Source organism: Mesoplodon mirus (genome assembly GCF_964341445.2).
Source record: "Mesoplodon mirus genome assembly, chromosome: 14".
In the NCBI taxonomy this organism is placed as follows: Eukaryota; Metazoa; Chordata; class Mammalia; order Artiodactyla; family Ziphiidae; genus Mesoplodon; species Mesoplodon mirus.
In genome coordinates this window covers 50208460-50232801 of record NC_138990.1, presented here as the reverse complement: position 1 = coordinate 50232801, position 24342 = coordinate 50208460, and the positions used below count along the sequence as shown (strand labels likewise).

At 37.1% G+C, this 24342-nt stretch overlaps 1 protein-coding gene across 2 annotated transcripts in view; it reads right to left on the bottom strand.

Moving 5' to 3' along the window:
• SLC30A6 (solute carrier family 30 member 6) overlaps positions 1 to 24341 on the bottom strand; it is a 43229-nt gene extending 18888 nt beyond the window's left edge. For both annotated transcript variants that reach the window (XR_014295879.1, XM_082642253.1), the window contains exons 1-10: positions 24286 to 24341; positions 19858 to 19944; positions 14277 to 14361; positions 13216 to 13258; positions 11185 to 11250; positions 5364 to 5444; positions 4846 to 4881; positions 4010 to 4104; positions 1255 to 1303; positions 822 to 941 (exon numbers count right to left, since the gene is read on the bottom strand). Coding sequence is in view for 1 of the 2 variants with exons in the window: in XM_082642253.1 (XP_082498379.1) it covers positions 822 to 941; positions 1255 to 1303; positions 4010 to 4104; positions 4846 to 4881; positions 5364 to 5444; positions 11185 to 11250; positions 13216 to 13258; positions 14277 to 14361; positions 19858 to 19944; positions 24286 to 24288 (665 nt within the window). In the remaining variant the exon portion in view is untranslated. The remainder of the gene's footprint in view (positions 1 to 821; positions 942 to 1254; positions 1304 to 4009; positions 4105 to 4845; positions 4882 to 5363; positions 5445 to 11184; positions 11251 to 13215; positions 13259 to 14276; positions 14362 to 19857; positions 19945 to 24285) is intronic.
• Between the last annotated feature and the right edge of the window lies 1 nt (position 24342).

Here is a 24342-nt window from a genome sequence, read left to right as displayed (position 1 = left end):
CAGAATGAGTAGTAATTATTTAATGGGTACAGTTTCAGTTAGGGAAGATGAAAAAGTTCTGGAGGTGGATCGTGGTGATGATTTCACAACAAAGTGAATGCACTAAATGCCTGTGAAAGTACAGAACTGTATGCCTGGAAATGGTTAAAATGGTAAATTTTATTTTATGTATGTTTTAACACAACTTAAAAGCAGAATGCAAAGGAATAGACTGTAGTAACATTCACTGAGGCACAAGGTACAAGAAAAAGCAGTTTTGGGGATGGGGGGAAATAGGTTCAGTTGAGGTGGACATGAACAGAAGATATGCTGTTTGGAATTCAGTAGAGATCTGGGCTAGAAATAAAAATGTAGGAATCACATAGAGGTAGTAAATAAAAACATAACTGTATGTGATATGCTAGGAGAGTATGCAAAATGGCAGGGAGTCACCGAATCACGTCATAAAATTAAGCTTAAGGCTGCTAAAGTCTCTTTCCTAATAGACTTGCTTTTTTTAAAGTTGATTCACATCTACTTCCTCTCTTCCCTTGCTCAGCAATAGTCGCTGTGATTCATCTCTCTTTTACCCTCCTCTTCTCAGTTTCACTCATCAGGTTAGCAGTAAGGAATTTAAACAGTTTTCCAGCCTGTATTATAGACTGTGGTGAAAATTTCTTATTGAATCCAACCCCCATAATTTTTCAGATGAAGACACTTGAGGACAAGACTTGACCAAAGTTGCACAGGTCACAAGCAAACATGCTATAAGCTTAATCCCTAGCCATCCTACTGATGCCCCAGGAATCGAAACACACTTGATAGCAATAAAAAATACTTACTTAATTTCAATTAGCATATAAGTAATACAAAGAGCAAATGCTCCAGCAAGATCAATCAAAACAAATGGATTCATTCGGGGAAGGAAGATACTGCTAAGTCCTGGAATAATTCCACACAAGCTATGAAAAAACAAATAAAAAGAGTATTCATTAGTAGAACTTACGTAATACTGATGAAAGTCGTATAAAAGATGACTTGTATTTTAGCATCATATACCTTTTAAAGAAAGCAAAGAGAATTTGGGAACAAAAGTCTCACTCGTAAAGGTCTCTTTTGTATCACCAATTAAAAAGTAAGAAAAAGTAAAGGGAGAATAAGAATCTGATCTGTGAGATTCATGTAGTAACCTCAGCAATAATAATGCTGAGACAGATGCATTTCTTGGGTATTCCTTTAACGTTATGTATATCATGAAATCCCATAACATCTTACCTTCGACTAAGATCTGCAACATGCTCTTGAAGCCAACTCGTACTAGCAGCTTTAAAAAGAAAATACTTAAATTATGTATATAGAATAAACCATTACCAGAAATACTTGATTCTTAAATTTTAAAAATAAGTTCGGTCATGACTGTATAACTTTACAAAAGATCACGTTATTCCTCAAATTTAGAACTTTTTTCTCTTTTATGCCTTTAGGATACTAAATGAAAAGCAGTTTCAACTGCAATATACAGCTGACCTGAAGGAATAAGTGAACTTAACGTATTTCATTGCTACTATTAATTTGAAGTTTTAAAGGCTTGTTATAGTGTAAAGCAAAGCTTCCTAACCAGTGTGCTGAGAATGGGTTGCAGGTACACCGATTACTAACTCGCTCAGCTCTCAGAAAGGCCAGGTGGGAATCTGGCTACATGCAGACGCCTGTCAGTTACTGTCCCTGGACAAGTAGCCTCCAGGCTCAAGCATCCTCTTACATTTATCCCAGGGTGCTACAGAAATTCTCATTTTTTTATGTATACCATGATGTAAAAAAGATCGGCAAGCCATACAAAAAGTAGCCTGGTACAGCAGTTTAAGAGCAGACTCTGATGCCAGAATACCTGGCTTCAACCCCAGCTCTGCCCTTAACTAGATGTGTAGCCTGAGACAAGTGACAATCTCTCAGGGCCTCAGTGTAAAATGGCGATAATATCAATAAAATGATTTACCTATGGTTATAGGAAGAATTAAATGGGTTCTATGTAAAGCGTGTATCACAGTGCCTGGCAGATAGAAAGTGCTCAATATTATTTTCCACTTAAATTTCAACTAATGTTGTATAATAAATTTTGATGTTTCTGTGAACTTTCATTTCCAGCTAATAAAAATACAAACTAGATGATCTTTCTAAAAATAAATCTGGCAATATATATCAAAGACTTTTAAAAAATAGTGTATTTTTAACCCATTTATAATTTCTTCTTTGGGAAGAAGAAGTGGAAATGCATACAAGAAATTTGGTACAAAAAAGGGTGGGGCTTCCCTGGTGGCACAGTGATTGAGAGTCTGCCTGCTGATGCAGGGGACACGGGTTCGTGCCCCGGTCCGGGAAGATCCCACATGCCGCGGAGTGGCTAGGCCCGTGAGCCATGGCCACTGAGCCTGCGCGTCCGGAGCCTGTGCTCCGCAATGGGAGAGGCCACAACAGTGAGAGGCCCGCGTACCGCAAAAACCCAAACAAACAAACAAACAAAAAAAGGGTGGTTATAGCATTATTTGTAAAAGGTTATATATTATTCTATATAACAATAGACTGTTTAAAAATATTCATGACAGGGCCTCCCTGGTGGCGCAGTGGTTGAGAGTCCGCCTGCTGATGCAGGGGATACGGGTTCGTGCCCCGGTCTGGGAGGATCCCATATGCCGCGGAGCGGCTGGGCCCGTGAGCCATGGCCGCTGGGCCTGCGCATCCGGAGCCTGTGCTCCGCAACGGGAGAGGCCACAACAGTGAGAGGCCCGCATACCGCAAAAAGAAAAAAAAAAAAAATATTCATGACAAAATATTATGCAAGCCTTCAAAAATAATTTTTTCAAAGAGTATTTAATGACAGGCAATACTCAAGACATAATGTTAACTGAAAAAAGCTAAACATAAAATTGGTAATTGATACAATTCTAAATATGTAAAAAATATATATACATGTGCATAGAAAAAAAATTAAAGGAACAAAATAGAAATGTTAACAGATGTTATCTCTGGGTCATGAGATTAACAATACTGTTTCCTTCTTGTATCTTTCTGATCTTCACAGAGAAATACAGTTTCTAAACCTCTGTACCTTCTTAGAATTTCTAGAATGAGCATTATAGTATCCTAATAAAGTTTTTTCTAAAAAATTCTGGTCATCACAAATATCATTATTTAATTTTCTAGTTCATGCAGTAATTCTTAAACTCTAACTCATACAAATACAACTCATACTTTGTAACACTCAGGAAGTTGTTTAAACCTGAATGGGTATTTCAGAAAGCTTTCTTCCCTTGGTTATCTTGGTATTCAAGTCAGTGAGACCTAAAAAGACCCTCACCTATTTTTGCTTCAAAGTACAGGTGTGTGGGTCTGTGTACACAGCCCACTTTTGTTTTTACCTCACTTCTCCATCCATCAGTGGTTAACCCTTTGTAGGTTAGTGGGATTCCAAAACACTGAAATTATTGAAAAATGCCAATAATTTAGACCACTGGAGTGAAAAGTCTATCTGAATTTTTAAAGACTTGAAAATAAAAGAATAAATCAAAAGGAATAAAGTTTTGCTACTTTCAAATATATACCTACCCACCATTGCCCAAGAGAAGTTCCTGGGAACTTATCTAATTAACAAAATACAATTATTTGCAATGAGCATAGCAACTAGTCTACGTACACTGATGCTTCTAAAATGCTTGCAGTAAACTTTTCTTAGGTAGGTTATACATGTAAAATCTCATTCATGGTATTTGGTAAATGTAATTTTTTATTGCATGTAATTTAATACATAAGTCAGTTTTGCCTGTTTTTAAGTAATATGTTATTTTAAAGCTTGTAATAATTAGATTCCGTTTCATAATTTTTTGCTCAGAGAAAGACTTTAGAACCTTTGGGGTAGTCCTCTCTTCTCTTCAGGATACACTTTCTCATTGATCTATGAATTAATGAAACAAACCAAAGACCTGTTTTTATGAGAGATTAATTGGTTTTTTATTAATGGTAAATAAAAACATACCTTCAGAGACATAAGCAAAAGGTTTATTCCGAATAGAAAGCATTGTGAACAGGTTGAAAGAAAGAGCCACAAAAGTACCAACTAATAATCTTCCCCTGAAAAAAACAACATTCATGAGTATTTTTTTCTTGGTAATGTCAATATGTAATTTCAGCACGTAGAGACACTAAGAGATGGGAAGGCAGAGTGGTCTGCTTCAATGGTTTAGTATTTGCAGAGCCAGAATCTGAACTTGGTTCTAGCACCATGACCAATGTCCTGTCTACTCTTGCTCCACCTTACACAGGACAAAAAAAAAAAAAAAAACACTCTTAGCATTAACAGTATCTCCTTACAGGTGATTGCTGTTATAAATTTTTAGAAATGCTAATGGTATTTGGTTTACAGTCCACTGGCTGGGTCAGACTGTCCTGAATTAAACTGATCAGAATAGGTAAAGTCCACATAGCTGGCCACTATGTTGTAAATAATAGCAATTCCATCTTTTCTATAGCTGCTACTAAAAGACTTGGAGGATCCAATCTTAAATTACAGAAGACCAGATGGGGCTGGCTTAGGATATTGACCTGGGCCTAGAAATACTGAGGGACCCAAAATCAGGGTAGAAAGGCCTTCCTGTTCAGTATAAAAATTTAAGGGCTTGGGAACAGTTAAGGGTGAAAAGAGGGAGTCTTGGGATTTGGGGATTTTGCTTGTGAAATATCAATAAAATATATATTACCACACTCTGAACTCTAATATTGGCCAAAGTAACCACTATTTAATAACATATCAATTAATAACTGGGAATCAAACTCAATAGTAAATTATATGTTATGTTAAAAGCAGAATCTCACGTGTGTATCTCAGGCTGCTCCAAAAAGCGTTCTGCACTAAAAGAAGGAAATAATGTATTAAATAAATCCTACAAATTATAAAATTATAAGACTTTATTAAATATATAATTAATCTAATAAATTCACGAAACTTTTTAATATGATAACCAACTGTTGATTATTAGTAGTGATGAGACAAGCAGACCCACAAATTATCCTCAAGGTGTAATTCAATCTTTCTCTACCAAACCTGTTTCAATGGGTTTGTACTAAGCGTGTACTAAAACATGTCTGTGTGAATCCTTTCCTTTCATTCACATCTATGACTAAATTTAGTAGCATCAAAGAAGGTAATAAAAGAAGGGTGAAAAGAAGGGAGAAAAGTCTGAAACATGAAGAAATTGTACTATCAAAACTCCAGCACTGCTCATTTTATTTGTATACCCTTCCAACCAGACGTGTCTCACTGGATTCTTTCATATTCCCAAAGGTGGCATAGGTAGAATTTGCAGTGACAGTAACATTGTATACAAATGTACCTTTCTTTTAATATAAAGAGAGCTCCCAATTGTGCCAAGACTGTGGATGCAAATACAGCCAGGACTTCTAATCTTTCAAATCTGAAATTGGAAAATTAATTAAATCAGCCTAATTCTTTCAATTCACAAACTAGTATCTCTAGAACACATTCATTCACTCACTATACATGTGCCTACTATAATCCAAACGCTGTTAAAAAAAGACTACAGTTTCTAGAATGACAATAAACAATGAACATCACAGATTTTAAAAAGAGTGCCTATTTGTACAACATATACTCCTTAGGGCTTTTATTTTCTAGAAATAACCATTATTATAATAACAGCTAGCACTTAATTGACCCATCTTGTGTCAGACACTGGTCGAAGTGTTTAACATATTACCTCATCTAAATCCTTATGAGGGTTAGTTTATCTACTTTTTTTTTTAAAAAAGAGATAAGGAACCTGAACCCCAAAGAGGAAAAGTAACTGTTTAGAATCATATGGCTTGGAAGTGAAGGAGTCAGGTTTTCAAACTCAGACACTCTGGCTCTAGAGTTCATGATTTTAACCACTACTACACTGCCTCTCCTATCTACACAGAATTGAAGTTAACTGAATATGTCTTATAATCTCTAAGCTATCAGCTGGAGGCCACGGGCTGTTGTCTTATTTATCTTAGTTTCTCCCACTGCACATAGTTTAATGGCATTCAACACCTGTAAGTATATATGTTTAAAGTTTCTCAAGGAAATAATTATCTTCAGAAACGATAATAAAATAATTAACGATGTTCATCACATTAGTTGTTTTTTTCCCTCAAATGAGTTGATTTAATTCCAGGTGGAACAGAATTCAGAATATTCAGGAGATAATAAAATAATAAAGGACGTTCATCACATTGCTGTTTATAATAGAAAAATGTTGGAATCAACAACAGACCATTACACATTATTACAAATATAAGAGAAATGTATTTACTGACATGGAAGGATGGAAATGAAAAAAAGTAGGTTATAGGAGAGTATGAAAAAAAACGGTATGTAAATACGGCAACATTATTTGTGGTAATTGATAAGTTGATACTAAAGTGCGTATTGAAATGCAAATGGTGAAGGAAAGCAAAGACAATGTGAAAAAGAACAAAGCTGGAAGATTTACACTACCAGATAACCAAGATTTCAAAACTACAGTAATTGACACAGTATGGAACTAATTCAAGGATAGACAAATATACCAAATAAAAGAGAAAAGAGACTCCAGAAACAGACAAACACATACACAGTCACTTGATTAATAAAAAAGTAGCACATAAAAGCAATAAAGAATAAATTTTTTTCAATAAATAATGTTTTATCAAATTGAATAGCTATATAGAAACAAATGCACCTTGACCTTTACCTCAACCCATACACAAAAATCAACTCCAGGGCTTCCCTGGTGGTGCAGTGGTTAAGAATCCACCTGCCAATGCAGGAGACACAGGTTTGAGTCCTGGTCCGGGAAGATCCCACATACCGCAGGACAACCAAGCCCGAACACCACAACTACTGAGCCTGCGCTCTACAGCCCGTGAGCCACAACTACTGAGCCCTTGCACCACAACTACTGAAGCCTGCGTGCCTGGAACCTGTGCCCCGCAACAGGAGAAGCCACCGCAATGAGAAGCCTGCGCACCGCAACGAAGAGTAGCCCCCGCCTGCTGCAACTAGAGCAGCGACAAAGACCCAACGCAGCCAAAAATAAATAAAATGAATTAATAAAAAAAAAATCCTAGGGCTTCCCTGGTGGCGCAGTGGTTGAGAGTCCGCCTGCCCATGCAGGGGACGTGGGTTCGTGCCCCGGTCCGGGAAGATCCCCCATGCCGCAGAGCAGCTAGGCCCATGAGCCATGGCCGCTGAGCCTGCGCGTCCGGAGCCTGTGCTCCACAACGGGAGAGGCCACAACAGTGAGAGGCCCACATACCGCAAAAACAAAAAACAAACAAACAAAAAAAACCCTAAAAAAACCCCATAATTAATTCTAGTTTGATTGTAAGCTTAAATGTGAAAGGTCAAATTGTAAAACTTCTAATAACAGGGTAGAATATCTTTATTCTGGCCAAGATTTCTTGACAAGTACACAAAAAGTATTAACCATAAAGGAAAAGACTGATAAATTGAATTTATCATTGAAATTAAAAACTTTTCACTCATCAGAAGGTATCTTTAAGAGAATGAAAGAGAAATGGGAGTGAGAGAATATATTTATGTATAAAGAACTCCTATATAGATCAATAAGGAAAAACAGGCAACCCAATCTAAAAATGGATAAAACACTTCAGCAAGCATTTCACAAAAGGGGTAATCTGAATGGTTAATAAACATAAGAAAAGTATTCAAATACTCATCAGGAAAATAACTTAAGCCTCAATGAGATGCCACTGCACACCCTAGAATGGCTTTAAAAAAAAAAGGCAATACCAACAGTTGGTAAGGACACGAAGCAACCTGAACTCTAATATAATGTCAGTGGAAATGTTAAACTGGTAAAACCACTCTGGAAAACTGTTTGGTATTATCCTATCTTCTAATGATGAATATACGCAAATCCTATGACTGAGTAATTTCAAAGACATATGCCCAACATAAATGAGCACACATGTATACCAAAAGAAATGTACAAGAATGTTCATAAGTAGTTTTATTTATAATAGCTAAAAGCTAAAAATTATCTAAATTCCTTTCAATAGTTGAACATATAAACAAATTTTGATATATTCACATAATGGAATATTAGAGCAATGAACAAGAATGAACTACTGCTATATGATGATATATATATATATATTGTATACCATTTATATGACTTCAGAAACAGGCAACAAGAATCTGCAATGACAGCAATCACAATCCTGGTTACTTTTCTCAGGGTTTGACTCTGACTTAACATTAAGTCATTAAAGGAGGCTTTGGGGAAACTTGTAATGTTTTATATCATGATCTAGATAGTAGTTATACAAGTACATTTATTTGTTAAAATTCATCAAACTGCACAAGGATATAAGACAGAACAAGCTACAGTCCCTGCTACCAATAAATTTATATTTTAAAGGGGAAGACAAAAAAAACACAATTAATTGCGCTTCCCTGGTGGCACAGTGGTTAAGAATCCGCCTGCCAATGCAGGGGACCCGGGTTTGAGCCCTGGTCTAGGAAGATCCCACATGCCGCGGAGCAACTAAGCCCGTGTGCCACAACTACTGAGCCTGTGCTCTAGAGCCCGCAAGACCACAACTACTGAAGTGCGTGTGCCCAGAGCCCATGCTCCACAACAAGAGAAGCCACTGCAATGAGAAGCCCACTCATCGCAACGAAGAGAAGCTCCCACTCACCGCAACTAGAGAAAACCTGCGCACAGCAATGAAGACCCAACGCGGCCAAAAATAAATTAATTAAATAAATAAATTAAAAAAAATAATTTATAAGTTCTGATAAGTTCTATACAGAGAATTATAGCAGTCTGATGTGACAAGAAGCTAACTAGGTGATCTATTTTAGAATCCATTTTAGATTGGGCCCAGTCACTTAATGACATTAGCATTTAGTGACATTAAGATTGGAATAACAAAACGGGGCTTATCTCGTAAGAATCAAGTGAAGAGCATTTCCAGGAGATAGAACAGTTTGTATAAAGACCCTAAAGCAGGAATAAGTTGTGTTCAAATTACGGAAAGAAAGACAGTGTGGTATAGAGGGCATGAGAGTGGTAACTTGAAAAGAAGTAGGCTGGGTCTAAATCATATAAGGCCTTTGTAAACGAGGAAAGGGGTCAGGATTTTATTCTAAGTATAACAGGAAGTAACTGGATGGTTTTAAGAAGTAGAATGATAGCATGATTTAGGCTTAAAAAAAAAACACTGAAGAAAAAACCCCAAAAAACACTGGTTTCTATATGGAGAATGGACTGAAGGGGGGTAAAAGGAGAAGCATGGGGACCAGTTAGGATGCAAGACATTGGTTAAGGCAAGAAATGAAGGTAGTTTGGTTAGGATGGTAGTAGTGGAGATAGAAACGGGGGCGAGGACAGATTCTGGGTGTGTTCTTTTTTTTTTTTTTTTTTTTTTTTTTTTTGGTACGCGGGCCTCTCACTGTTGTGGCCTCTCCCGCTGCGGAGCACAGGCTCCGGACGCGCAGGCTCAGCGGCCATGGCTCATGGGCCCAGCCGCTCTGCGGCATGTGGGATCTTCCCAGACCGGGGCACGAACCCGTGTCCCCTGCATCAGCAGGCGGACTCTCAACCACTGCGCCACCAGGGAAGCCCTGGGCGTGTTCTTAAGTTATCTTGACATAACTTGCTCATGGATAAATGTAGGTGATGAGAGAATAATCAAGGATTTTGCTTGAGCAACTGAGTGGTGGTGTATCTGCTAAGATGTGAAAAACTGCAGAGGAACAGATTTTGGGGGAAGAAAACAAGAATCTTAGCTTGAATTTAAGACATGAATTAGACATCCATGTGAACCTGGCATGAAGGTAACATGACATGAGATAAATCTCAGTGCTGGAGAACTGAATTTTGGAATTATTAAATATAGATGATACTTCAAGCTATGTGACTGACTGCAATTGTATTTGATTGCTCCCTCTTTTCCTATTCACTCTAAGCAACTAGGCCAAAATGGGAGCTGTCTTGTCCTTATGTGACCTTGTCTCCTGGCCGCAGTAGCTGATCTAAAGACTAACATCTATACCAAGGTGGACCAACCAATAGTTCTTTCTCACTATTTTCTGAACTAGCGCTGGGGAATCCTTTCGTCTCAAGGATGAAGGTGAGAAGGTTCAAAGTCTTGCTAGAAGTTATCATTCCAGGATAGTGGAGAAAAGTGGTCTGAGAAACTGAACCTGACATTCAGAGAAAAGCAGGCCTTTTGAGGTAAGACAAAGACAATGTCCTGAGTGTTCTAGTCCCTATACCAGTTTACCTCAGTCTTCCCACACTTTGGTATGTAAATTAACATTTTTCCCCCAAACTAGTTTGAGATGGATTTCTGTCACAACCAAAAGCCTTTACAAATGATTATCATATCAATCCAACTCTATCAAATTTCAGTGACACTTATAAATATCTTCATTTTGCACTAAAATTTCATGTTTACTTTGTCCCATTGTTTAAGTAAATAAAACCTGATTTTGTTCAAAAGAATATAATCCCAATAAATGGTATGGTGGAGAAGAAAGGTAAGTTTTGTCCAAGAGTTTCTTCACCAAAGTTAAATTCTTCTTTCAAGTTGTTTCCTTGAATCTGAAAAGAACTCATTTTTTTCTAACATATTTTAAAAAATCCTCTGATATAAAAGATTATTTTCTAACTTTCAGTAATTTCTAAACTCTAGAAACAGAAATCTCAAAATCTTTTGTCAGTTCATTGCTGTCACAAATCCAGTCTTAAGATAAAAATACATCTCTACTGCTGCATTAATGTTAAACTATATCCCACTTACTTTAACATCTAGAAGATACATACATGAAAATCCTTTGTACTTTCTCTAACTGAAATAAGAGATTACCAAAATATTAAAGAACTTAAAATGAAGATTTTATGTAAGATTTGTTTTATAAAATAGAAAAAAACTAATGTGAACATTTCACTTTAATATGATTTAAATTTAAACATTCATGTTCCTTATCTAGAATCCTCTTGGAAGATGCTTTTTTATCTACTTTCACTATCTGATCACTATTCCACTAAACAGGCAGCATTTATTTTCTACAAGTACTCTAGCTAGCTCTTTACTGCCTGGTATAACTACTACTTTAATAGCAATAAGTTAGCAGAAAATAAAATAATTTGAACTTACCCAAATGAATAGGCAGGGCTAGGTTTCCTCATCATTACCCAGTAACTTATTAAACATGTCATTAAACTAAGTAAAAAGGAAAATAAATTTAGCATTAGAACTAGAACTAGAGGACTTACAGAAAGAAATTTAGCTTTCAGAATACCTAAGTTGCTAAAAGTTAATAGTGTTTGCAGACTAAACTAACAACAAGTTATTCTAATAATTTATAATCTAATCACAATAAGCACCCTAATGTGAGTTTTAACATGGGGAGAAACTGAAAGAAGTTATGATATACCATTAAGACACTAATAATAGAACTAATAGAACCTAAACCCATAATTTCTCTACTCAGAAAGTTATCCGCCCTAAATGGTTTCCATAACTGAGCCTGCAAAAAATGACACAGTAATAATAAGTGCAATTTACTTGATTCTAGGCATATACAATACATTCTAACTTTGATAAACTTTAATCTCTGTTAAAAGTTAAACTAAATATTAGTAACACCTTGACAACATTCTGGATGGGATAAAGTTATGGTTACTTTATAAGTATAGTGGAGACTCACTCTAAAACAACTTACTACAGTGTGAAATTCAAGTAATAACTATCTGTTTTAGACCAATCAAGAAGATTTAGTTATGTGACTGATGAAAAAGACATCCCTATAACATACTTCTATGGCACGGATCTTGGAGACATATGGTCTAAGCATTCTGCAACCTTTATTTGGAAATATGAAAGGTCCCCAAAGCAGGAGCCAATAGGTCATCTCTCTAGCTCACAATTACACAGATACTTTGCAGTTATTAACATCCCTCATTTCTTTTCCCACCCACATGGTTACAGTGGGAACTAGTATGTTCTTACGTGTTCCTGCTCCCTGGTCACAGCTGACTCATCTACAGGTAGGCACCTGACCTAAAGTCTGGGTATTATCTTTTCTGTTGCTATATAAATGGGGTATTTTCTTCCAGCATATCTTCTAATTATTATTTGTATGTATGGTCCATGTTGATAATTGTACTTATTTCACAGATAACTTTCCTTTAAGTAAAGAAAACTTCATAAATTCAGTGCAACAAACTTTTTTTAGTTTAATTTTATCGTTTTGTTCAAAATAGGACATTTACACAGAAATGTGCATAAAGCACATATGTACATTTTAACGAATAGAAAAAAAACACCCATTTAACCACCAATCAAGGTCAGGAGTAAAACACTGGGGAAGCCTTCTGGAGGTCTCTTTTCTGTTTTTCAAATGAAGTATATATGGTTGATAACAAATTCCTTATTAGCTTCAAAACATTAAGAAGGGTCTTCCCTGGTGGCACAGTGGTTAAGAATCCGCCTGCCAATGCAGGGGACACGGGTTCGAGCCCTGGTCCAGGAAGATCCCACATGCCACAGAGCAACTATGCCCATGTGCCACAACTACTCAGCCTGCACTCTAAAGCCCACTAGAGCCCGCAAGCCACAACTACTGAGCCCGCATTCCACAACTACTGAAGCCCGTGCGCCTAGAGCCTGTGCTCTGCAACAAGAAAAGCCACTGCAATGAGAGCCCAAGCACTACAACAAAGAGTAGCCCCTGCTCGCCGCAACTAGAGAAAGACTGCACACAGCAACGAAGACCCAGTGCAGCTAAAAATAAATAAATAAATAAATAAATAAATTAATTAATTAAAAAAACAAAACACAACACTAAGGAGGGGACTTCCCTGGTGGCGCAATGGTTAAGAATCTGCCTGCCAATGCAGGGGACACAGGTTCGATCCCTGGTCCAGGAGGATCCCACATGCATGGAGCAACTAAGCCCGCGTGCCACAACTACTGAAGCCCTCACACCTAGAGCTGGTGCTCTGCAACAAGAGAAGCCACCGCAGTGAGAAGCCCGTGCACCACAATGAAGAGTAGCTCTCACTTGACACAACTAGAGAAAGCCCGCGCACAGCAACCCAACACAGCCATAAATAAATAAGTAAGTAGGTAAGGAAGGAAGGAAGGAAGGAAGTAAAAACATTAAGGAGCGTTTTTAAAACTTACCTAAAAAGATCAAAAATGGTCAGGTAAGTATAGGCAGTTAAAGCTGCAAAACAACAAAAAGACTGATTAAAATGTTACCGAATCCATTGTTAGGAAATACAGCAAATCACCAAAATTGTTCATAACAGGGACATCCATCACCAAAAAACATGAGTCACTGATTAATCTCATATGTTCGCAATTATCTAGTAAATTTGACTAATATATGTAGCCAAAGTTGGTTAATACAAAAGCTTGCTTTAGAACCTGATTTCTCCATCAGGAAAAAATGAAGCAGTATATGCTCAAAAGCCCTGAGATCAATTTTTTGCCTCCTTCTGTCATTGGAGTACTATTTTAAATGTATTTTTAAAATAGCAGGATGAAAATAATGGTAAATAAAAACGTAAGAGTCATGACACAAGAAAAATATTATTTCCCTTTTCAAGGAAAACTCAATAAATCATAAAATTTTATTTATACACTACATAAATTGAAGAACTAATCTATCACATTAAAAGGAAATCTCACAAAAAAGATACATGCACCCCAATGTTCACAGCAGCACTATTTATAAAACAGACTCACAGGTATAGAAAACAAACTAGTGGTTACCAGTGGGAAAGGGGCAAGATAAAGGTAAGAGATTAAGATATACAAACTACAATGTATAAAATAGATAAGCAACAAGGATCAATTATACAGCACAGGGAATTAGAGCCATTATTTTGCAATAATTTTTAGTGGAGTATAATCTATAAAAATACTGAATCACCATGCTGTACACCTGAAACTAATATAATAATGTAAATCAATATCTCAATTAAAAAATAAAAAGAAATCTTAGTTTTTCAAATAGATTAAAAAGTTTTTTAAAAAAAGCTCATATTAAATGATAATGCCTAACAACTGAACCAAATTTTATGGTTTACAAGGTACTTTTGGAATAGATTCTCTCATTTAAATCTTTTGGGTTATATTTCAGAATAATATACTCTATGTAAAGGAAGACATACCTTTATTTAAAATGAGAACAATGAAAGTGAAATAATTAACTCCTAAAAATAAGAATAGTGACATACCTATACTATTAGTGGAACTGCACCACATTAGCAGGAAGCCAGTACATGTTAAGTTTATTGCACCAAAGAGCAGTATCTTCCAGGACTGTGAAAAAGAAAATCATTCTTATTTGTACAATGCTGATAAACTTCTCTGGGTCCATTCAAGTTGCTGTGATTCATACTCTAATATTCAAAGGAATAAGTACAACTTGTTTCAAAAAGTTGAAGTGCCACATTTTCTAAAACTACCAAAATTATCATCAACCAAGTTACTATTATAATATATAAGCCTAGGGCTTCCCTGGTGGCGCAGTGGTTGGGAGTCCGCCTGCCGATGCAGGGGACGCGGGTTCGTGCCCTGGTCCGGGAAGATCCCACATGCTGTGGAGCAGCTGGGCCCGTGAGCCATGGCCGCTGGGCCTGCGCGTCCGGAGCTTGTGCTCCACAATGGGAGAGGCCGCGACAGTGAGAGGCCCGTGTATCACAAAAAAAAAAAAAAAAAAAAAAAAAAATCAATAATATATAAGCCTAAAAGAATAATTCTAGAAGGAGAATTATTCAAGAGAAAATAAATTCTGACACACAAACTCTCAAATAGTTGAGAAAATATGCTGACATTTGAATATAATTTTGTCTCTATAAACATGTAGAGACAATGATAAAAACAAATGGGACAAAATGTAAAGCAATTGATGAATCTGAATAAAGGGTATAAGGGAGTTCCTTATACTCATAACATTTCTGTAAGTTTGATGGTACATCAAAATAAAGTTACCCTGCCCACCCACCCACCAAAAAAGAGCAGTACTTGGGTTATTTACCAAGTAAATTGTATGAAATAGGACTGCAAAAGAGGAAAAGATTACCACAGTTTAGAAGTTCACAGAAAAGGGAGGATCTGAGATATACCTTGAAATAGCTAGGATTTAGAGGGATGAGGAAGAGCATTCTAAAAATAAAGGAAGAAGAGATCAAGTGAACTGTTTTCTATTTTTGTTCTGCTCCTCTCCCTATAAAGGGAGACCTATGCTTGTTTGAAAGTAGAGGTGAAATAAATTAGTGAAAAGGTAGTTATTTGGAGGTGTTAAAATTAAACATGTAATTGCTAAGGTCAAGTATGGTATGGGATAGAATGGTTTTACAATACAGATGAAAGGTGTAGGTCTAGAAAGGAAGAACACCACCTGTGAGAAAGTGAGAAGGGTAAGACGGTAACGGAAGAGAAAGAGAACTTGTAAGGCAGAAAGAAATGACAGTGATGTAACACAGAGGTAACAGTCTAGAAAGGAAGAAGCAAGGCCATTTCCTAAAATTAGGGGATATGATAAAGTAGCACTGGAAACTTCAATCTGGAAGAGGATCTGCAGAATAGATGTTATGATTCATATACTATTGAATCATCAAAAAGAAGAACAATAATTACCAACATGAATTTATGGTAGACACCATTGTGGAACTTCCTCTACACCCACGAGCAAAACCAGAAAAGCAAGTGAGATAGGGATGTTAGAGACTTGAGAACTGATATGATAGGTTAACAAGACAAGGGACTCTAATACTAGCGAGGACATTAATGAAATGATTGGGTATGGGGTCTAGTCAGAACAGGGATTCAACAGCAGTCAGAAAAGGAGGAAAAAGCATTTAATGCATGCAGTTCTAATGCTGAATCAAGCTATTAATCAACAAATATTTGAGTATCTATTTTGTAACAGACACTATTCTAGGCACTGGAGATACAGCAGTGAACAAAACATGGACCTTATAATCCAGGTGAGGTGACAGACAATAAGCAAATATATAAGGTCAGGTGGTGGTAAGTGCTAGAAGAAAAAATACAGTACGAACACAGTAAATGGAAGACATGGAAGAGCTGCTCTTCTAGATAGGGTAGTCAGAAAAGACTCCTTTGGTAAGGCGACATGTGACCAGAAATCAGAAAGAGGCAAAGGTGCTAAGCATGCAGATATCTGGGAGAGAAAATGGGAACCACAGTGCATATTCTTTGAGATAGAAGAATGGCTGAGGACAGCTAGACAAGAGAGCTGAGAGGGAGTCTGGGGCTACATCAAGTAGTGTCATGTATGCCAGGAAAAGTATTGGGATGTATTCCAGATGAGATGGAAAGTGACTTAGCTTTCATTTTAAAAAGCTCATTCAGCTTCCCTATGTAGAATACACTGCATAGGGGCAAAGATGTAAGTATGAAGACCATTTAGAATGTGATTGCAATAAACCATGTGGGAAATGATGGTGGCTTTGAATGTGGTAGGAAGGTGTTAAAAGAGTCAGATTCTGAGTATTATACTGAAGATAGAGCCGGCAAGAATTACTTATAAAGCAGATGTGAGGAGTGAGGGAAAGAGATGGGTAAAAATGACGACTCCAAGGTTTCTGGCCTGAGCTATGTAGTGAAGGAGTGATAGAAAATCAAAGTTCAGGTTTGATCATATTAAATTTGAGATGCCTATTAGATATCCAGGTGAAAATGTTGAGAAGTCCATTATATATAGGAATTGGAAGTAGGGAAGAAGATAGGGACTGAGATATAAATATAGGGTCATCAGCATATGGTAATGAAAGTGTCACCTAAATGGAATAAGTGTAAACAATAAAGGCCAGAGCTCCATAAGCCCTGGGACACTCCAAAACGTAAGAGGTCAGAAAGATGAGAGGAAAGTAAGAAAGGAGACTAAAAATAATGGCCAAGTAAGTAGGAGGAAAATCAAGAGTGGCATTTCAGAGTCCAAATGAATAAAACTGCTTTAAGGTGGAAGAGACTGTTTTTCATCAAATGCCACTGAAGGTCAAATAAGATGGGAAATGAGGATGACCACTGCTTTTGGAACACAGAAGTTATTAGTTACCTTGTAAAAGCTGTTTCTGTGGATAAGTGGGGACTAGAATCAGACTGCTTTTGTTGAATAGAAACAGGGAGAAGAGAAAGTGAACAAAGAGAGTAAAGACAATTCTTCTAAGTACTTTTGTATAAAAAGAAGCAGAGAAAGGAAGCAGTAGCTGAGAGTGGAATATATGGCATGTAATTATGATGTAAGAAGAAGAAGGAGAATGATTCAAGAAGGAACAACAATGCAAGAGACAGAAGGAACCATTATAGGAATGCTGTCTTTGAGTAGGCAACAGTGGAAGAATTGGCCTTATATAGCAGATCAGACAGTTCATTCACAAAATAGGAGGGCAGGCAGAGTGTTGGTAGATATGCTATTGACAGGATGTGGAAGTTTGCTCCTGATTACTTCTTTTCCCTCAGCGAAACAGGAAGGAAGATGAAGGTTAGAGTGGGGATGAATAAGCTTTTGGGAGTTTGAGGACAGAAGTGAAAGAAAATGGTATGAAACTGTCACTTAGGAAACTGGAAACTGAATAAACTAGGAACATATAGTATGGGCCACACTAATGGCATACTTGATCATGAATTTAAAGTGAGACCAGTCAGCATGGTTTTGTGTTTTTTTTAAGGCTACATTCAGTTGCTTGCATGCAGGTACAGAGTAGGAAAAAAGTGGACTTAATGAGGTTAAGGATTTGCCAAGGAAGTATGATAAACAGAAGAGGGGCACAAAGAAGTTGAAGGCATATGCAAGAAAATGAAAATGATGGACCAGAGAATCTAAATTGATAAGTAAGTAAATGAGGATAAGAGAGGTGAAAAATAGTGAAAATATAGCAGAGTCAATGGACTGGAGGTCCTAGTAATAGGAGTGAACTGGAAAGACAAGGGATAGTGACTGATGAGTAAAGTGCTTAAATTGAGACAATGGGAGGATATAGTTATTATAAATGATAAGGTTTATGGTATGATCATAGGAGTGGATGGTTGGGAGGGATACAGGACAAGATTATTTGTGGTGAGGAACTGAGAGGTAAGGATCTTCCACATGAAATATGAAATCACCAAGAACTAAGACAGGAAAAGCAATGAAGAGATGAGCCAGGTGTACCTCTTAAGATTTAAAGTATGATAGAGGTTATCTGTACAATTCAGGCGTTCCTATACTGGTTTTGTTCCTACTACCTATTCTGTGGTATACTATGCTTCAATGACGCGTACTGTTAAAGAACTTGCTGCTTCCTCCTGCAATATAGTTGCTTTCCATCAACATCATAAAGCTGTAACTATCTGCTCTCAAGAGATCATCCGAAGGACTTCCCTGGTGGTCCAGTGGTTAAGAATCCACCTTCCGGGGCTTCCCTGGTGGCACAGTGGTTTAGAGTCTGCCTGACAATGCAGGGGACATGGGTTCGAGCCCTGGTCTGGGAGGATCCCACGTGCCGTGGAGCAACTGGGCGCGTGAGCCACAAGTACTGAGCCTGCGCGTCTGGAGCCTGTGCTCCGCAACAAGAGAGGCCGCGATAGTGAGAGGCCCGCGCACCGCGATGAAGAGTGGCCCCCGCTTGCCACAACTAGAGAAAGCCCACGCACAGAAACGAAGACCCAACACAGCAAAAATAAATAAATAAATAAATAAATAAATAAACCCCACAAAACACTTAAAAAAAAAAAAAAAGAATCCACCTTCCAATGCAGGGGACTCGGGTTCGAGCCCTGGTTGGGGAACTAAGATCCCACATGCCACAGGGCAACTAAGCCTGCACGCTGCAATAAAAGATCCTGTGTGCCACAACTAAGACCTGATACAGCCAAATAAATAAATAAATATTTAAAAAAAAAGAGATCATCCTAAATGACTAGATACAAAAGAAGCAGGTAAGTTTCCTACCCGTGGCTCTTAGAGTTTAACATTCAGAGATGACAATATTTCCAAATACTAGAATTAATGAGTTCTGACCATATCCCAAGGTTTTAGAAACAGGAGATACAGTGGTAAAAAACAAAGAAAAGAAGTCTTTAGTTTAGTATTATAATATGTCATCAATATCATTGCTACTGCTTATTATGTTACATTGAAGCTAGGATTATTTAAAATTCATCAAATATTTGTTGGGTGCTTATTTTGTACTTTTATTAAAAAAGTGAGGGGATATATGTATACGTATAGCTGATTAACTTTGTTATATGGCAGAAACTAACACAACATTGTAAAGCAATTATACTCCAATAAAGATGTTTAAAAAAAAAAGTGAGCAAAAGAGACATAGTCACTGCCCTCAGGGAGCTTACAGTATAAGACAATAATGAGAACAATGAAAACAGAATAATAACTAGAAGGTCTACATTGGTGACCAAAAAGGGTATCTATCAATTGTCTATTTATAGTCTCAAAGCGTAACTTATTTTTTCTGCCTTACATTAAAAATGAGAAAACGTGGCTTCAGACCACACCCACGTAATTTGCTAAAAAAAACTAACAACATAAGGCTATCACCAAACAATTTTTCTTCAAAATTCTTTAGAATTAGAATAAAAACTAACCAAAGCCTAGCTTCCTCCCAGGCAAAACAACTGTATACTAAAGTACTGTAATTTTACATTAAAAATTACTTATCAAACATAAAAAAATGAGAACAATGTGATGGATCAAGAGTGATTTCTATTTGCCTTAAAAATTACCTTTCTTCAATGTTATAATGTTTGTGCAATAATTAAAATTAGGGTTAAGGAATAAAAATAACTTACCCTTCGATCAGCTGCTACAAGTCTAAATTCCTGCAATAACTTGCCAAAAAAAGATCTTTGTGGTTTTCTAAAGAGATGAATTGTCCCCTTTAAAGCAAACAAAAGGTACACAAATCAGCGTTTAAGTACCTAATCTTCTTCATTCCTGCGATATAGTAATAACAACTAACATTTCTTGAATGCTCATTATGTCCCAAGCAATTATTCTAGACACTTTGCATGTATTTACCTATTTAAGACTCACAATCATCTATGTGGTGGAAACAATTTTTAGTAAATTGTCTAAGCACACAATGCTAGTAATGGCTGAGCAGGAATTCAAACCCAGGCATTTTAGCTCTAGATCAAACTCTTTTTTTTTTTTTTTAATGGATTAGGCAATTTTGAACCAGTTTGCCAAATAGCTTTACTGGAAAGAAATTATTACAATTTACCTAATTAAAGCTTTATATATGAAAGGTTTGGCAACTATTATTACAGGAAAACCTCTGAGTTTCTCCCTCAGGCATTCAAAGTATCTGGCATCCTAGCTAGCTTCCATGGTCCCTGCTAGTACACAGTATGGTACTAGCAGAGAAAGGTCATGGCAGTGGGGTTACCAATGAGAGAAGAGACTGAGTGGTGATTACAGTGGGATTTACCACTCAAGTTCAGAAAACCATGTAAGAAAGCCTTAACATAAAGGAGAGCTCAAGCACACATAGGAAATTAGCCTGTGATTAAGGTAGTATCCAGTATCAGTGGGAGAAAGTATGAATAGTATTTGGAAAAAGGTAAAGTTGGATCCTTACTACTCACTCTAATTTTTCATTATTTTAAAATCAAAATATAAAACAACAGAATAATTGAAGAAACTCATGGATGTATCATTTTATAATCTTGTATGTGGAGAAGACTTTTCTTAATAGGACATAAAACCAAGAAGCTTAAATGGATCAATTTTACTATACTTTCATGATGGGAATACAATACAAAAAACAAAACAAAAAAACACCCTGGAAAAATAAGCTGTGAAAATCTTTGTTATTACAAAAGCAAAGTAATTGTTTCTAGGGGAAAAAAAAATCCTTCACAATTTTCAATGGGTCATACATAATAATTTGATTGCTAAGTGCCATGTACTTAAATTTTTGGATTTTAATTTTAACAAAACATTTTCTTAGATGGTAAAGGCCACAATCACTATAACAACCATACTACATTTCTACCCCATTAAAGTTGGCCAATTTGATTCAAACACTGAAGCTCCACAGACAGCAATGGAACTAGGAGTTAACAGATTAAAAATGTGAAAAACTTTCAGATCCAATTCAAGCAGAGGTGATTTTCCTATAGTTAGCATCTAGAAACATCTCAATAGTTATAAAATGATATATCCCATTTCTTCAAGTTTTACATGTCATTAGTTGCATTATGTTTAGACTCAGGAAAGGCAGAAAATAGGCTAAGCTCTAGAAATCTGGCATAACAAAAACAGCAAAATGTTGATAACTGTTGAGGTCAAGTTATGGCTACATGGGGGCTCATTATATTATATTCTCTCTACTTTTGTGTATGTATGAAAATTTCCATAATAAAAAGTTAAAGTAAAAAATATTTTTAAAAATGTAAAAATAAAGCATCAGGAAAAAGGTGCAACTAATTTTCATATCCAAATAAAGACCAGTGTATATGTATAACCCTAAGGCTCTGCTAAACCAATTCAGTTGAAAAGGAACAGTATGCTATTTTCACCTGAAACGTTAATAAATGCTAATGTCAACAAACATACTGTAGTCTTAAAGAATTATGTGTGGATATTTTGGTCCCAAAGATAAACTCTACTTAATACTGGTATCCTTGAATATCTTCTAACTTCAGCCCATTTAAAATTATTTCAGTTACTTTAAGTTTCAGGTTAAAGGACTTCCCTGATGGTCCAGTGGCTAAGACTCCGAGCTCCCAATGCTGGGGGCCTGGGTTCAATCCCTGATCAGGGAACTAGATCCCACATGCTGCAACTAAAAGTTCGCATGCCGCAACTAAAGATCCTGCACGATGCAACCAAGACCCAGCACAGACAAACAAATGAATAAATAAATAAATAAAAATATTTTAAAAAATAGTTTCAGGTTAAGACAATCAATAAGGTTTCTAAAAGGCAGAGGGCCATTTCTGATGCCATTCTGATACTGGGGGAAAACCCACAAAAATCCTAATTTTCATGTCACTCTTTCCAAAATTATATTGGCTCTCCACTGCTATCAGGATAAATTCCAAATTTTACAACTTGGAACTCAATGCTTTCAATGAGTTAGCCTCAGTTTCTTTCCATTTTTTCCTCTTGCTCCAGATAAGAATCCTCAACTCCAACTAAGCTGCTGTTCTCCTTGTCTCATGATCACACCATTCTAGAGTAAAAAGGCCAGACTCGTCTAACCCAAGCACTAATAGCCCTGAAGCACTTAGCAAGTTACCTGACCTCTCTGTTTCCTCATTCAAATGAGGGTAATGAATTGAAGACTAAGCGTACTGGAGTAAGGGACAAAGTACTCAGTCTACTGGTTCACTTCCTACATGAAGCCTTATTAGATTATTCAAACTATAGTTTTTTATGCCACTTGCTTTGTAATTAACCATAGGCTAGCCTTCATCTTGTCATATTTCATGGTAAGTTAATTTTTTAGTAACTTCATTAATGACAAGGGCTATATTTCCTTGACATTTTCTAAGAAAGCACTACGCTTTGCACATAGCATGTTATTAACAAATAATACATAATGGGTAATTTTTAAAATAAAACTTAAATGCTACTATTTCCCTTATTACTAATGTTTCACACATAAAAATTTACTGCCATGGTTACCTATTCAGTGTTCTATAAAACAGATATTTATTGAAAACTTCCTCTGGGCCAGGCACTGTACAAAAGGCTCTGGGGATATCAGAGCGAATACATAGGTCCTCCTCTCAAAAAGCTTACAGCCTAGGAAGTGAGAAAGACAAGTGAATACACAACTTTAACATAGTCTGGTAAAATGCACCAGATGTTACTGGTAAAAAGCACCCTCACAGGAGCGTAAAGGAGGCACTTAATAGAATGTTGAGACATGGCAGAAAGGCTCATGAAACAGACTAAAGGACATGTTAAGGGTTATACTGATAAGGATGGCAGACAGGAACTGGAGCGCAATTCTGGCAGAGAGAAGAGCATATAATAATTCGGTGCAAAGGTCTAATTCTTAGAACACAATCTGCAAGCTGTTCACTGTAGCTGGAATATGGGTGTATGTATGTATGTATGTGTAAAAAGAGGCTGTAAAGGTAAGAAGCTAGACTACAGATGTCTTTGCTTGCCATACTAAACAGGACTTTAGCTTTCAGGCTAAAGGGGAAAAAAACGGAAGAATTTTAAGCAAGGGAGTGGCATGGTCAAGTTTTAGAAACTTAACTCTGGTTACACAGTGGTGAATGTCTGAAGGAGAACACAGCTATTCGGTCAGCAAAAAAAGTAAACTTTTACCCACTTTCTGCATGTAAAGGAAGGATTACAGGAAACTTAGAAAATATTTTCAAATATGTGAATAAGACATTTTTTCGACCATATCCACTCAAGGAAAAAAGTTAGAGTGACAGTGCTGGGGCACAGAAACGTGGTCCTTTTGTCATATACAGGCTATCAATAAGAGACCCATGAATTTTCTGATACAATGGTGTGTACCTCTTTTGACACTGAAATCACAATCAACTGCTTATCCTTAGATAAAATTCAGAGAGCTATATACTTGATTTCTAAAGGAATAAAATGACTAACACCTCTAACAAAATTTAAATACCACATCCCCAAAGCCATAAGGTATATTGGGATCTACAAACGCACACAAAAAAATAAGCTGCAGTAAGAGGCACTATCGACACCTTGACTTTCGCCAGTCTTTGGCCTTCTGAAAGCTGCTGCCATACCCGGCTGTCGCACTCGATAAAGGCAAGTTGGAGACTGGGGCGTCAGCCTCAATACCCTACTAACCATCCTCTTTATTTACGCCAGTGTTATCGTCACTGCTGTAAGCATCACTGATACGGTCGTTGCTGCTGTGGACTTGCTTTCTGATCTTTTGTTGGTGTTGTAGTCGCTGACACTGGCAAAGACTTTTATTTCTATATCAAGGATGTCACTGCAAGGTGGGGTCATAAACTCGCCCAGAGCCGAAAGGTCGGCCTGGAGCGGGGCCGGGGTCCGGAACAGCAAAGGAACCGGGTGAGGGAGCGAGGGGGCATCAGAGCTCTGATGGCACGCTCTCGGACGCCAGCCGCTCCTCCCGGGGACCCCAAGCATAACTCCGACGACCCCACCTCTGGGTGGCTGAGGCATTTCAAGGCCGCTTCAGGACCAGAAAGGATAAGAGGAATCATTTACGACAGAAACTCGCATAACCCTGGCCAACTCACCATGATAAGGAGCAGCACAGCTCCCGCCGGAAGACGGTCTAGGAGCTGGTTTTTCCC